Source organism: Bos indicus x Bos taurus, chromosome 11, assembly GCF_003369695.1.
Source record: "Bos indicus x Bos taurus breed Angus x Brahman F1 hybrid chromosome 11, Bos_hybrid_MaternalHap_v2.0, whole genome shotgun sequence".
Classification (NCBI taxonomy): Eukaryota; Metazoa; Chordata; class Mammalia; order Artiodactyla; family Bovidae; genus Bos; species Bos indicus x Bos taurus.
The window spans coordinates 72,225,939-72,239,366 of NC_040086.1; the positions used below are offsets into that span (position 1 = coordinate 72,225,939).

Below are 13,428 nucleotides of genomic sequence, written 5' to 3' on the forward strand. Positions count from 1 at the left end.
GGGTGGAAAGGGCGTGAGCAGGCGGAGGGCCTGGCTGGGGCTCTAAGCGGAGGAGTTGCTTCGCGCTCGCGCGTCTAGAGCAGGTGCGGGCAGAGCTACTCCGGCCTGAGCTGAGGGCGCGAATCTGGTCGGGGGCTCCCTCACTCCGTCCCCTGTGTACTCCTGTCGACCCATGAACACATAGTAGAGCAGACGGCTTGTTTAGTTTTTTTTTTTTTTTAGAAAAACCAAGTGTCTTTATTCCTGAATAGTTTAGTATGGCGGTGGGGGCCGGATCCCCCTCGACAGAGCCCTGGAGCCGAGGGACTCGGCCTGGAGGCCAGTTGGGGGAGCAGAGGGTGCCAGGATGGGCCCCTCCGCAGTCTGGGTCCTGCAGGGACGGCGATCAGGCCAACGGTCTGGACGAGGGGACCCCAGAGTCCCCGACCCGGTGCACTCCAACCATGGGGAGGACGCCGCTCGGCTCGGGGCGCCTCTGCTGCGGCTCCCCGGGGGTCGGCACCGCGTCCCAGGCGCGACCCCGGGGAGCCCGCCCCCTGGCTGGCTGTTTGGTCGCGTAGACACTTCGAGCGGGTGGGACCCGATCCCCCCAGCTTCCCCACCCCGCCGTCTACGCCTGTTCGAGCTCCAGGTCTCCGTAGAGCAGGGCTCCGCTGAAAATGGTGAGCGGTTCCTCCGAGTGCGCCAGCTGCCCCATGACCAGGTCGATGCAGACCGTGTCCCCGACCTGCAGCGGCAGGATGAGGCTGAACACACCTAGGGCGCCTGGGCTGGGCTGGCTCTCGGCCACCGGCTTATTCTCCAGGCCCTCCGGCTCGTAGCCACCGGAGTCTATGCGAGCCACGCCCAGGTTGGAGCGGGACAGCACGGCCTCCACCTTCTCGTGCCGGTGCCCCGTGAGCACCGCGCTCAGCAAGTAGCGCCCGGCCAGTGGCGCCGTGAACACGCCTGGGGACAAGAGTGACAGTGAGGAGGGGGACAGGTGGCAGGGGCTGGGAAGGCGTCCGGGAGCCCTTCCAGAACTGTACTACGGAGGGACCCTCTGGGTCTTTTCTGCCTCTCTTCTACCAGGACCTGAGCTCCACAGACGGCAGGGAAGTCGGTGTTTTTGTTCATTTCCGCATCCCCAGCACTTGAGGAGTGCCTGGGCAATAGCAGGTCCCCAGAAAGAGCTGTGGAAGGATAGGCTCTTCCCCTCCCCACCCACCCCTCAATCCAAGTTATGGTGTGAAGGGATAAATGAAGGAGAGAACAGGGTCTCCCCAAACCAGAGAATGAAAGAATCCAGCTTGTCTGAAAGGGCAAGAATGTGGACATGTCACCACACAGCCTCCCCGATCCCCCCAGTGCCCAGCTCCCCGCTTCTAGGCTCACCAGTCTCTGGATCATAGTAGCCCCCATCGTTGAGCAGGACTCTGTCAAAGGGCACCGTGCCTGGTTCAGACCGTGGCAAGCTCAGGGCAGCTGAAAAGGCTACCCGGGGCACAGAGGCTGCTGGTGCCCCCTCGGGTCCTGGGGTGGGGGGAAGGTGTCAGAGTGGATGCTCAGTGCAGCCCCCTTCTACTCCTCGGTCTCCACCCCACCCAGGGCTGCCTGAGGCCCTCCATCCTCCAAATCCTGGTTCGGGTCCCCTCCCTCCAGCGCTGAATGAGGGGAACTTACCCTGTTCACCTTGGGGACCTGTGGGGAGAGAAAAGGGAGCAGTGAGAACTGGGGCAGCTCTCGCTGAGTCACTCAGCAAACACCTGCTTTCCCACTGTGCCAGGTGCTATGCAGTCCCCCAAAGCAGAAATGGGGAGACAGATGGGATCTATTCTCTTCAACCTTGTAGGCTCAGCCACAGCCTTCAACACAGCAGGGAGGCCACCCACAGTCAACTGGCCAGCACGCTGACTATCCTATCTCCTAGTTACTTTCCTAGTTAATGTGAGCCACGTAGGAGCCCCAGTTCCTCACCCTTTTCCCTCTTCTCTGTCAAGTTCAGAGTAGAATGTCAAGCCCAGGGCTGCCAAGGGGGGTGGCAGCCCTGGCTGCACCAAGGATCTCAGCCCGCTCACCTGGTGGCCCCATGGGCCCCTTTTGTCCATCCTTGCCTGGAGGTCCTGGAGGCCCAGCAGGGCCAGGGGGTCCCTGCATCCCAGGAGGCCCTGGTGGCCCAGCTTCACCTGCAGGCCCTACAGTGACAAAATTGGGTTGAAGGGGAGCCATAAAAACGAGTTTCCAAAAGACAAGGAAGGTGGTGGATCCAGGGACAGGGTGATGGGCCCCCTTGCTGCCCACACTGGGTACGTAGGCGGCAGAGCAGCACCCCACCTCCACCCACAGGCCTGTCTGAGCCATCAAGGAGGGTGGGGAGCTGGGACCTTGGGTCATCTCTTGTGGACAAGCCTAGCCCTGGGACAGCGGTGGGTATGCAATTCATGCAGAGCAGGGCAAAGAGCAAGTAAACGAGGTTAAGGCTAGGCTGTTGTTAGGGTCAGGGGAGGAGAAAGAGAAGACTTGAAAAAGGTCCTCCCCCCGCTCCCCTCAGTGCCTCCTCTTGCCCACTCACCGGTGAGGTCCTTCAGGCTGAACTGGTGAAGCTGGTCCTCCAGCAGCAGCAGGGAGCTATTAAGGGCACCCAGCCGCTTGCCCAAGCCGGCCTGCCCCTCCAGCAGCTTCTCCAGCAAGGCTGCCTGTGTCTGGCTGGTGCTGTTGGTTTCCCGTAGTCCAGCCCAGAGCCCAGCCACATGTCTGGAAAGGCCTTCACGCAGGCCCTGCAGTCCCCCGGCCACCGTGTCCAGCCGCTCACAGACTCCCTCCAGGCGGCCCAATCGGCCCTCTAGGCTGGGGCACTGGCCGGCCTGTGCCTGTCCCTCCTCCAGGCCTCGGAAGCGCTCCTCACTTTCTGTGGCGTGCTCTGTGGCCTCCTGTTGCAGTCTATTGATCTCAGAGATGATGCGGTCCTTGGTGGCTCCCAGGTCAGCCAGATCAGCACCCTGGCCCTCCACGGTGGTCTGCAGCTCATGCAGCGAGTCATTGAGGGAGCTGAAGGTGAGAATGACCTCAGAGAGCTCTCCTTGCAGGGCTTGGAGGGCTGAGCCTGAGCTGCCCCCGAACACACTGAAGCCATCCAGCGGCCCACGGCTCGGTCCCCCAACCCCAGGGCCGGCCCCAGGGCCCCGAGGGGGTAACAGCGGGCAGGAGCAGCGCTCCACACCATCCCGCAGGCGGCCGAGTTCCTCTTGTACACCTCCGCAGGCACCGCAACCCTCCTCCCCACGGGCCTGCAGCAGCCCCTCCAGTTGGCCCAGCCGTGCAGCTGTGAGATTCAGCTGCAGTGCGAACTCTGCAGCTGTTTCGCCCAATGCATCGACGCGACCATGGAGCAGGCCCACCGCCCCTTGCAGTTGCTCCAGCGCGGCCTGCTGGGCCTCCCCAGCTGCTCCCAGCTTGTGCAGGTCTGAACCCACCAGCCTCAGCTGCCCCTCACTGTCCAGCACCCTGCGCTCCAAGGCACTGAGGATCTCCCTGACCTGGGAGTCCTGCTCCCCAGGGGCCCCAGAGCAGAGCTGCCCACATGCCTGCACTGCCCCTGCCACCTGCTCTTCCAGCTGATTCAGCCGCCCCCCTAGCTCCCCGCTCACATTGGTCAGCCGCCCCTCCAGCTTCTCTAGTTTTCCTCGGGCAGCAGGCAGCCAGTGGCCCAGCCCCCCAGGACGCCCCGGCCAGCCCTCCTCCTGTTCCTCCGAGGGGCCCAAGGTAGAGTTGAATCGGTCCTCCAGGCGGGACAGGCGGGATGCTAAGCTGGTGTAGCCTGGTGGGTGGCCACCCTGCCCAGATGCTCCTCCCAGGTGGGTGCCTCGCCGCCCACTCAGCACTGTCACCGAGCCAGCCACAACATCCAGCCTCCGCTCCAGCTCGGCCAGTCGCCGGCCCAGCTCTGGAGGGCAGCATTCCTGAGGGGCCCAGCGGCCCAGGGCTTGCCCCGTGAGGTGACGCTGCCGCTCCTCCACAGAGGCCAGCAGCTTCTCCAGCGCTCGCAGCCGCTCCCTGTCTTGCTGCTGCTGTCGTCGAAAGCCATCCAGCCCCGCCAGGCACACGGAGCACGACTCCTGCAGCCGCTGCTCCAGCTCCCGCAGCAGCTCCTCACTGCGGCCAGGAGGGGCCGGGGTGGGATCCGGAGCCCTGCTGCTGCCGCCACCGCTGTGATGGTTGTTCAGATGGCCCAGCTCCTGGTCATGGGTGGAGACACGGTTGTCCAGGAGTTGCAGCTGCTGCTGGATCTCATTGAGGGTTTCATGCACACCCGGGCGGGCCGCTGCATCTGCCGGCTGTTGCCTCCCGTTAAAGGCCGTCTCCACAGCCCTCTGGACGTCTTCGGTCAGGCGCCCGCTCAGTCCCTGCAGGACACCCCGAAGGCCCTGAAGCTCCTTTGTCAGGCTCTGCACCTGCTCTTCCAGCTGCTGGACTTTCTCGGACTCCCCAGGACCTGGCAGAGAAGGGGAGGGATAAGGCTGAGGGGCTGGACCACAGAGTTCAGTGCCTACCTCCTAGGGACCTTCTCTCCCCAGCTCCAGCGAAAGAGCAGAGTCCCAGCTGATTTGGCCATTCCTTAGCTGGGTGACCTGGGCAAGAAAAGATGGAAGGAAAGAGAAAGCAAAACAAAACCCCAAAAAAGAAAAGATGCAAAGAAACTCCATTCACTGAATGCCTCTAAGTCAAATATTCACCATGGCTCCTTCCCCTTTACAACAACTGCATTGCACAAATACGACTGTGTGTTTTAGTCGCTCAGTCATGTCTAACTCTTTGTGACCCCATGGACTGTAGCTCGCCAGGCTACTCTGTGCATGGGATTCTCCAGGCAAGAATACTGGAGTGGGTTGCCATTTCCTCCTCCTCATTCCTTCCTTCCCAAACCAGGAATCAAACCCAGGTCTCCCTTGTTGCAGGCAGATTCTTTACCATCTGAGCCACCAGGGAAACCCATTAGCTCTTCCCTTTTGGTAGACTGGGAGATAGAGGACCAGAGAGGTTAATTAACTGGGCCATGGATTACAAATTTAATATGGTTCTATCATCCGGAATGCCTTCTAACTTTATGTAAACTGTTTCTGCAGCTGAAAAAAAGGAACTGACAATGCATCACTTCAGCAGGGTGAGTGAAATGTGAATGTGGGAGGCCCCTCTTCACACCACCACAGGGACAAACACAACTCTGAAGCAAGCTGCAGGGGATCTGGCTGGGTGTTGGAAGAGTCAGCCAGCAGTTCCTGTTTCCATAATTACAGCACAGCTATCTCCCTGGCAGGCAACACAACACATCTGCAGTGCTGGGCAACGGGGACTGCTGCATTCTGGGACCTACAGTCTCTAGAGGCCATTGGGGCGCCTGGGACCTGTAGTCAGCTGCAGTGCATGCTAGGACTTGTAGTCCCAAGTGTCTATCCCCTTGGACCAAGCTTGTCCGAGGAATTCCCCCTTCCTCCCGCAGCTGTTCCCAACTAGGAAGTATCTTGGCCACACGTGGGCGTGTGCGAGCACATTCTCTTTCTCTGCCTTCCTTTTCTCTGGGTCTCACTCAATCTCTCTTTCTCACACACACACACATACACACAACCCACACACAGACATTCTCTCTGTCTCTTGCTCTCAAGTATGGAAAGGAACCTCAGGGATTTCATTAACTATATTCTGTTCTGCGCACTCCTCCACCCCCAGCCCCCAGCCCTAACCTGGAGCAGGGGTCTCCCTGTAGCAGCCTGGCCCCGTGCTTTTCCCCAGCATTGTCCCCATTCTTCTCCCCAGCGACTCCCATACTCACCTTCCCCTCCCAGCCCACTCAGGTGGCTGCCTGCACTGGAGCCGGAGAGGTTGGGGCGGGCGGGCTGGGGCCGGGGCCGCGGGGTGGTGGGTGCAGGGCCCAGCGCCGGGGCAGGGCCCTCTGCACAGTCATCGCCCCCGTACCCCTGGCAGCACCTCCATTCCATATCTGTCACCGTTTTGTAGGCCACGCGGTAGCGAGGGCGGAGGAAGCTGCGGTACCTGGGAGAGGCAGAGGGAGGCCCCTTACTCCTCCTGCAGTCAGTGATGCTGGCCCCTGTCCTCAGAGATGGGCCGCTGTTCGTGGGCTAGGTCTGTCCCTCAGGCTAGGTCCCCCTTACTGGCCAGCATGTGGCCTTGCTCAGTTGACAGTTGTCAGCCGGTTGGCCAAAGGCCAAATCCCTATTCTTCCTCCCCTTGTCCTGTGCTGGAGCTTTGAACTCCTCTCCTTGAATGTGGCCAGGCCCAGAAGATGCATTCCCAAGGCTGGCAGGGTGGTCCAAATGAGTTTGCCCTCAGTATCCCACCAGCCAAAGAGTTGCCTCAGCATCTCAAATGGCTCTCAGCGGAGCCCCTGGTCCTGCCCCTGGCTACCTGCTTTGTACAAATCCCCCAGGTTGGTGGCCCTAGCCCAGGCCCCACCAAGGACCCATCCTCACATGATGCTGCGGGAACACTGGGGCTGGCCCCAGCCACAGGGCTGGTAGTCAGGCTTGATGAAGGTCTCCACTCCATCCTCAAGGACACAGCTCACTGTCCGGGTCACCACATAGGCACACCAGTTCCTGCAGGGACAACCCCACCTGGGTCTCAGAGCCAGAGACACACATTCCGTGGGGAGGTCTAGGGGCTACCAGAGGGGCTGAGGGAGGGTCACAAGATGAAAGGCCTCTGGGGACCAGGGGGAGCTAGGGCTTTGGCAGGGACAGCTCCTCACCCCACCCCACCCCCCACGCCTTCCCGTGTAGTAGGAGGCAATAAAGACTTTTCAAGATGGGAACAGGAGGCCCAGAAGTCAAAACCACAACTACGGGGATGTTGATCTTCATGGCTGGGGCGCCTGGGGAGCGTCTGAATTCACGCATTCATTCATGTCCCTTTCTGTCTCAACCCCCAGCTTGGCGTGGCCTGCGTGAGCTCGCTGGCCAGGTTCCCTGGTGATCCCCTGGCTTCTCCTCACCCCTCAGGGGAGTGGTCAGAGCAGGCAGGGGTCCAGCTCAGGGTTAAGGAGAGAATAAGCCATTGATGAGCCCTGCCCACCCTGGGGCTTTCAGTTCTACACTCTTGGCCCCCCTCCTCCCCCCACCAGCCTCCAGTCCATGTCCGCTGGAGAAAGGAAAGGAGCAGAGAAGTGGTGTGGGAAGCGTGGGTTACTGCATGGGGCTGAGGGGGCCCTAGCGTGGGATGAGAGGTCTGCCGAGACTCCCAGGCTGGTGTGGGCTGGCAGTGACAGGAAGGCCTAGCCCGTGGCTCTCAGGATAGTTTCCCTGGGCACCTAACGTGGAAGTGATTCCCCCTGAGGTTAGATGGGGTGGGGGGGTACCTGGGCTCCACGGGGCCCTGAAGGAAGGCGGGCATTCGAAGAGCCACCTGGTGGCTTGGTTTCCTCTTCCCCCTTCCTTTGCCTTAGTGTGGACAGTCCAGAAGAATGTACCCAGGGCAGGGGCCAGGACACCCACCCTCCCACCTACCTCCAGCCTTGGGCTGAGACCCAGACTCCTACCTGTGGCGGCTGGCAGGTCGGGGGGCACTCTGGGCCTGGGTGCCCCCAGAGCTGAGGGCCCCGCCACTCCCAGTGTAGAGGCTGTAGCCGCGAGGAGGGTAGCTTGCTGCCCCCACGGCGGTGGCTAGCAGGCAGCAGAGGTAGCAGCTCCAGAGGGTTCCGGGGGCCATGGTGGGGGCGCTCCGCGGCGGCCCTCAGAGGCACATCCTGGCCTGACCACTGGCGCCTCTGCCTGGAGCGAGGGGTGGGGGGGATGCCGCTGCTCTGAGGGACAGCAGGTCCTGTCCCCAGCTTCCTGCCGGCAGCCCCCAGCCACACGCCTCCTCCTTGGCTGCCTGGTCTGACCCCTCTCCCCCTCCTCTTTCCTCCTCAGGCTCCTGTCTGTCCCTCCTTCGATTCCTTCCGCTCTCCTCTTCTCCACTTCTGAGGGGAGTTTGTTCTCTGTGCCCCCCCTACACACACCCTGGCCTCCTGCGCCTGGTCCCTGGCTCTCTCAGATGCTGCCTCCTGGGCCTCCACCCCCTCGCTCCATCTGGCCCTCCTCTGGTCTCTGCTGTCGGTTTTCCCCAGTGACCAGATCCTGGGGGTGACAGGGCTTTGCCCCTGTGGCTGCTCAGAGGCGCAAGAGTGGCTGTGGGGCGGGCCCTGGCCTCCTGCCTCTCTCTCCCTCACTCCCCTCCCTTCCCCCCCTGTCTGGCTGGCGGTCCAGCCTCCCTCTTCCTCCCCCCACCTCTCCAACCATCGTGCGCCACATCTGCTTCTTGTTAACTCCGGGAAAGAGAGAGAAAAAAAAAAAGGAAAAACAGAGAAATGTGGAGTTGCCGCCGGGCTTGGGGCCAGCCTCTCAGACAGGCCACATGGAGCAGAGCCGGGGCCAGAGCTGGGGAGGAGGCCCAGGGCTGGTCGCTTAGACAGGGAACGGGAGCTGGAACCACAGCTCTCCTGGGGCCAGGGCAGGGCCCCCCCTAGGAGAGGAGCCCTAGGAGAGGTGGAGAGGAGAGCCGTAAAAGGGAGCATGAACTTGCAGGGGCTCAGCAGAACCGCCACTCTCCATCTAGTACAGCTGCCTCCTTTTATAGATGTGACAATTGAGGCCCAGAATGGGAAAGTAACTTGTCCAAGGTAACACCGCAAATCAAGAGCATGGCTCAGATTAGAATCTAAATAGTACCCAGGCTTGGGAGGAAAGAGGAGGAGAGAAGCAAAAGCTACTGGACCAGGGAGCAAAAGGAGAAGGACTCCACTGAGGCCGGCAGGAAATTCAGAGAAGCCAGAAGAAGAAAGGAGTCCGGCAATGGAGAGCAGCTTCTGTCAAACATGGAGAGGACATGGGCAAGAGGAGAAAGACTTCATTCTCCAAAGGCCAAGAGATCATGGGTGTCAGGCTTGTCCTGGTGAAAGCCATGAGTGGGGGAGGGGAGGCAGGGAGATGAGTTGGGCCCTATCTGTTTAGCCTAAAGGAAGTCACTCCCTACTCTGGAGCCAAGTCTGATAGCCTCTGAGGCAGGCAAGGAAGTTGACTCAACCACCAGCCTGTGCGGTAGGCTCCTCGTGAGATGTCCGAATCTGTCAGCTGGCCCCCCTCACCATCTGGCCCTCTGCACTGTGTTCTGTCCAGGTCTCCCTGCACGGTGGGCCACTTGGGAGACAGAGGCAGAAGTACTAAACTGAAATCAGGAGAGTGCGGGGTGTGGGCGCTGACGAGGTGCCCAGGGAGCAAAGGCCCACGAAGGACTCAGTAAGGAGCTGGTCCTGTTGGTGGACAGGACACAAGAGAGAATGAACACAGGCTGGACGGACAGAAGGCCAGGGGGCCAGACAGATGGGTACTGCGCTCCGGTTAAGAGGAGGAGAAAGACAGCTGACTGCTTCGGGGAGTCAGAGAAGAGCTGTTTGAAGAAAGAGAACCTGATCCATGTTGGAGGGAAAAGTGAACCACAGAGAAAAGGGGAGGGGAGAGATTTCAGGTTGGCAAAAGCGGTCTGTCTCAGTTTCCTCATCTGTAACATGGGAATAATAGTACTCTCCTCCTTCCTAGTTTTGTGAGGATTCAGTTAATCCATGTAAAGCATTTGGAATAGTGCCTGACACGTGGTAAATGCTACATAAGTGTTAGCTCTTCTCTGTGTCAGAAAGTCAATTGTGAAAAAAATCAGAGAGAGCCTCAGAAGACTGGTTAAGAGCTTGGGTTACAAGTTTTTAGTATGGGGGTGAACACACACACAGAAGATATTCTCGGCAAGAGCAATGGACTGAGTGTTAGAGCACAAGAATGCTGGTTCCGGCTTCTCCTCCAAATAGTGTTATCACTTTGAACAAATCCCCTGACTCCACTGTGGGTCTGCTATCCGTCTGTCATCTCAGGTCCCTTCCAAATTCTATATTGCAAAGTGATGCCAACCTGGGAGAGCAGGTTGTGGCTGCTTGGTGAGTGCCTGGGGAATGAGGGACCAGATGAAGGAAGAAGATTCCAGGGTTTGAGCCAGGATGGGAAAGTTGAGAAGAGGAGCTGGTTTGAAGGGAAGAAAGATGATCTTAGTTTGGGCATTCCAAGTTTAAGAGGAGAGTGACCAGGCTGTGATCTTCCCAGTGGTCACGTATGGTTGTGAGAGCTGGACTGTAATGAAGGCAGAACACCAAAGAACTGATGCCTTTGAACTGTGGTGCTGGCACCCCACTCCAGTACTGTTGCCTGGAAAATCCATGGACAGAGGAGCCTGGTAGGCTGAGGTCCATGGGGACACTGAGTGACTTCACTTTCACTTTTCACTTTCATGCGCTGGAGAAGGAAATGGCAACCCACTCCATTGTTCTTGCCTGGAGAATCCCAGGTACGGGGGAGCCTGGTGGGTTGACGTCTATGGGGTCGCACAGAGTTGGACACAACTGAAGTGACTTAGCAGCAGCAGCAACTGTGGTGCTGAAGACTCCTGAAAGTATCTTGGAGAGCAAGGAGATCAAACCAGTCGACCTTAAGGGAGATCAACCCTGAATAGTCAATGGAAGGACTGATGCTGAAGCTGAAGCTCCAGTATTTTGGTCATCTGATGTGAACAGACAACCCATTGGAAAAGTCCCTGATGCTGGGAAAGATCGAGGGCAGGAGGACAAGAAGGCTTCAGAGGATGAGATGGCTGGACAGCATCACCAATGCAATGAACATGAACTTGAGCAAACTCTGGGGGTGAGGGACAGGGAGGCCTGGCATGCTGCAGTCCATGGGGTCGCAAAGAGTTGGACATGACTGGGCAACTGAACAACAACAACACATCTTGATGGAAATAAACATCCAAAGGAGATGGTTAGCAAAGTGGGTCTTCATTCTGAGAATCATTTGTAGGGCAATAGTTGGAAACTATGAGGATGGGTAGGGCTTCCCAGGTGGTGCTGGTGGTAGAGAACCTATCTGCCAATGCAAGAGACATGAGACATGGTTCAATCCCTGGGTGGGGAAGATCCCCTAGAGGAGGGCATGGCAACCCTCCAATATTCTTGCCTGGAGAATCTCATGGACAGAGGAGCCTGGTGTACTACAGTCCGAAAGGTTGCAAAGAGTTGGACAGGACTGAAGAGACTTAGCACATACATGAGAATGGGTGCCACCGTGTCAATGTGACTCTTCATGATGCACCCCTGGGGTCCTTTGGCCCAGAATATGATCCTGATGACTGGCAGAAATGTTGCCATAAAGACGTGATGGTGAAAGCAAACACTGGAACCATTAGAAATGGAAATCTGTGGATGTTCCTTAGAGGTGAGGGGCCCAAACCTAGGGAGACTTGAAGGAAATGATCTTGGAAGGTCCTGATTTCAAAGTCACTTTCACTGGAAGGCTGCGGCTCTGTCCCTGGTCTCCACATAAGTTCTAGGCCCGGCCTCTGGCCCCGGTAGGAAGCCAACTTGCTTCCCCTCCAGCAGCCTCTGGCAACCTGAAGTCATCCCAGCCATCTTGTCACCACCCAGTTGTCACCCATTCCTTTGCCTGTCCCCTCAAGTTAAAAAATCTGTTGTATCTTAAGTGTGTCAAGTTAAAAATGTGGGCTTTGAGATATAATGGCCGTAGGTTGCATTTTGTTTAGTCCTGTAATTAGGAGCCAAAATCTAGGGACTGACATGAATGTTTATGAGATCTCAAAGAAATCAGTGGCTCTGGGTTCACTGCCGGGTGTTGGGGGGGAGACAATTCCTGGGTTCACTGGGGAGGCCTGAGGTGTTGGACAAGCAGGCTGCACTGGAGACTAAGTTTTCAGGGAAGGCAGTGGCGGCAGTGGTGGTATTGATAGGCAGCCATAAATTTCCAGAGACTGGCAAGAGAATTCTTGAGACCAAAAAAGGCTAAGCGTCCCTGGGGCAGTAGGACAAGGTCTATTTTATAACCACTCCAAGATAGGAAATTGCCAAAGGTCTAGTGCCAATAGGAAATCTTGGCTACAGCAGGGGACTAACTCATTCAGTCAACCATCACTGACAGCGGTGAGCTTCTACATCGGGGCCAGGACAAACAGGGGCATGGGCAGTAAGGAACGTTTTATGGCTACCACCCTCTGTCCGAAGGCTGAATAGTGGGAGGAAAAAAGGGGGAATAATATGAACTGGGTCTTGGGTCATACAAATTCAGAGGGGAATTCCAGCTTGTGGGGACTCTTAGGCAAAGGTCCACTCTGGCACAAATACACACATATACCTTTTCCTTCCAATCCTTCCCATAGGTGTCATATTTAGGAGCCAACCTCCCTGGACTCAGAACCCAGTCCCCTTTTCCAGGTCTTGTTGCTTTTTCACTCCTGAGCCTAATCCTGACCATGACTTCTTGAAAATGTCACCTTAATCACAGAGACTAAGCTCCACATTTCCCCACTCTTTGTCCCCCCTATCCTCTCTCTCCCCTAATGCCCCCCAGGATAAGGCTTTACCTGACTCACTTCCCTCATGCTTTTTCACCCAAGATTTTTTTGATTTGTTAGTTCCTAGCTTAGTCCTCTTGCATGGAAAATCCCATGGACGGAGGAGCCTGGTCGGCTGCAGTCCATGGGGTCGCTAAGAGTCGGACATGACTGAGGGACTTCACTTTCACTTTTCACTTTCATGTATTAGAGAAGGAAATGGCAACCCACTCCAGTGTTCTTGCCTGGAGAATCCCAGGGACGGGGGAGCCTGGTGGGCTGCTGTCTATGGGGTTGCACAGAGTCGGACACGACTGAAGCGACTTAGCAGCAGCAGCAGCAGCTTAGTCCTGGGCTTCCCAGGTGGTGCTAGCAGTAGAGAACCCGCCTGTCAATGTAGGAGACATAAGAGATGTGGGTTTGATCCCTGGGTCAGGAAGATCTCCTGGAGGAGGGCATGGCAACCCACTCCAGTACTCTGGCCTGGAGAATCCCATGGACAGAGGAGCCTGGTGGGCTACTGTCCACAGCATCTCAAAGAGTTGGACACAACTAAAGTGACTTAGCACGCATGCACAGCTTAGTCCTAGAGACCATTCTGATTTTATTTATGTATTTTTGGCTGCACTGGATCTTTGTTACTGCACTTGGGCTTTCTCTAGTTGCAGTGAGCAGGGGCTACTCTTTGTTGTGGTGTGAGGGTTTCTCGTTGTGGTGGCTTCTGAAGGTGGCGGAGCCCGGGTTCTAGGTGTGCGGGCTTCAGTAGTTGCAGCACATGGGCTCTGTAACTGCAGCACACAGGCTTAGTTGCCCTGCAGCATGTGAAATGTTACCAGACCAGGGATTGAACCCGTGTCCCCTGCACTGGCAGGCAGATTCTTAACCACTGGACCACCAGGGAAGTCCCTGGAGACCAGTTTTAACTTGGTTAAAAAGTTCCTCCAGGCACTAGGCCAAGTGACCCATTCAAGGCTGATTAAGACTCGCTGAACCAGGCACAGGAAGTTCTGGGAGGTG

The 13,428-nt window shown here is 57.6% G+C and overlaps 1 protein-coding gene across 2 annotated transcripts; it reads right to left on the bottom strand.

Moving 5' to 3' along the window:
• Positions 1–205: 205 nt before the first annotated feature.
• EMILIN1 (elastin microfibril interfacer 1) lies at positions 206–8,217 on the bottom strand. Of its 2 annotated transcripts, XM_027555853.1 has the most exons (9): positions 7,991–8,217; positions 7,529–7,760; positions 6,465–6,590; positions 5,807–6,027; positions 2,552–4,471; positions 2,058–2,174; positions 1,663–1,680; positions 1,375–1,512; positions 206–948 (listed from the first exon to the last, which is right to left on the bottom strand). In XM_027555853.1, exons 2-9 carry the CDS (start codon positions 7,696–7,698, stop codon positions 611–613), a joined length of 3,048 nt encoding a protein of 1,015 aa, XP_027411654.1. In that variant the 5' UTR covers positions 7,699–7,760; positions 7,991–8,217; the 3' UTR covers positions 206–610. The 2 variants fall into 2 exon arrangements, with proteins under 2 accessions (XP_027411654.1, XP_027411653.1); XM_027555852.1 differs by having other exon boundaries at positions 7,529–8,217.
• Positions 8,218–13,428: the final 5,211 nt, after the last annotated feature.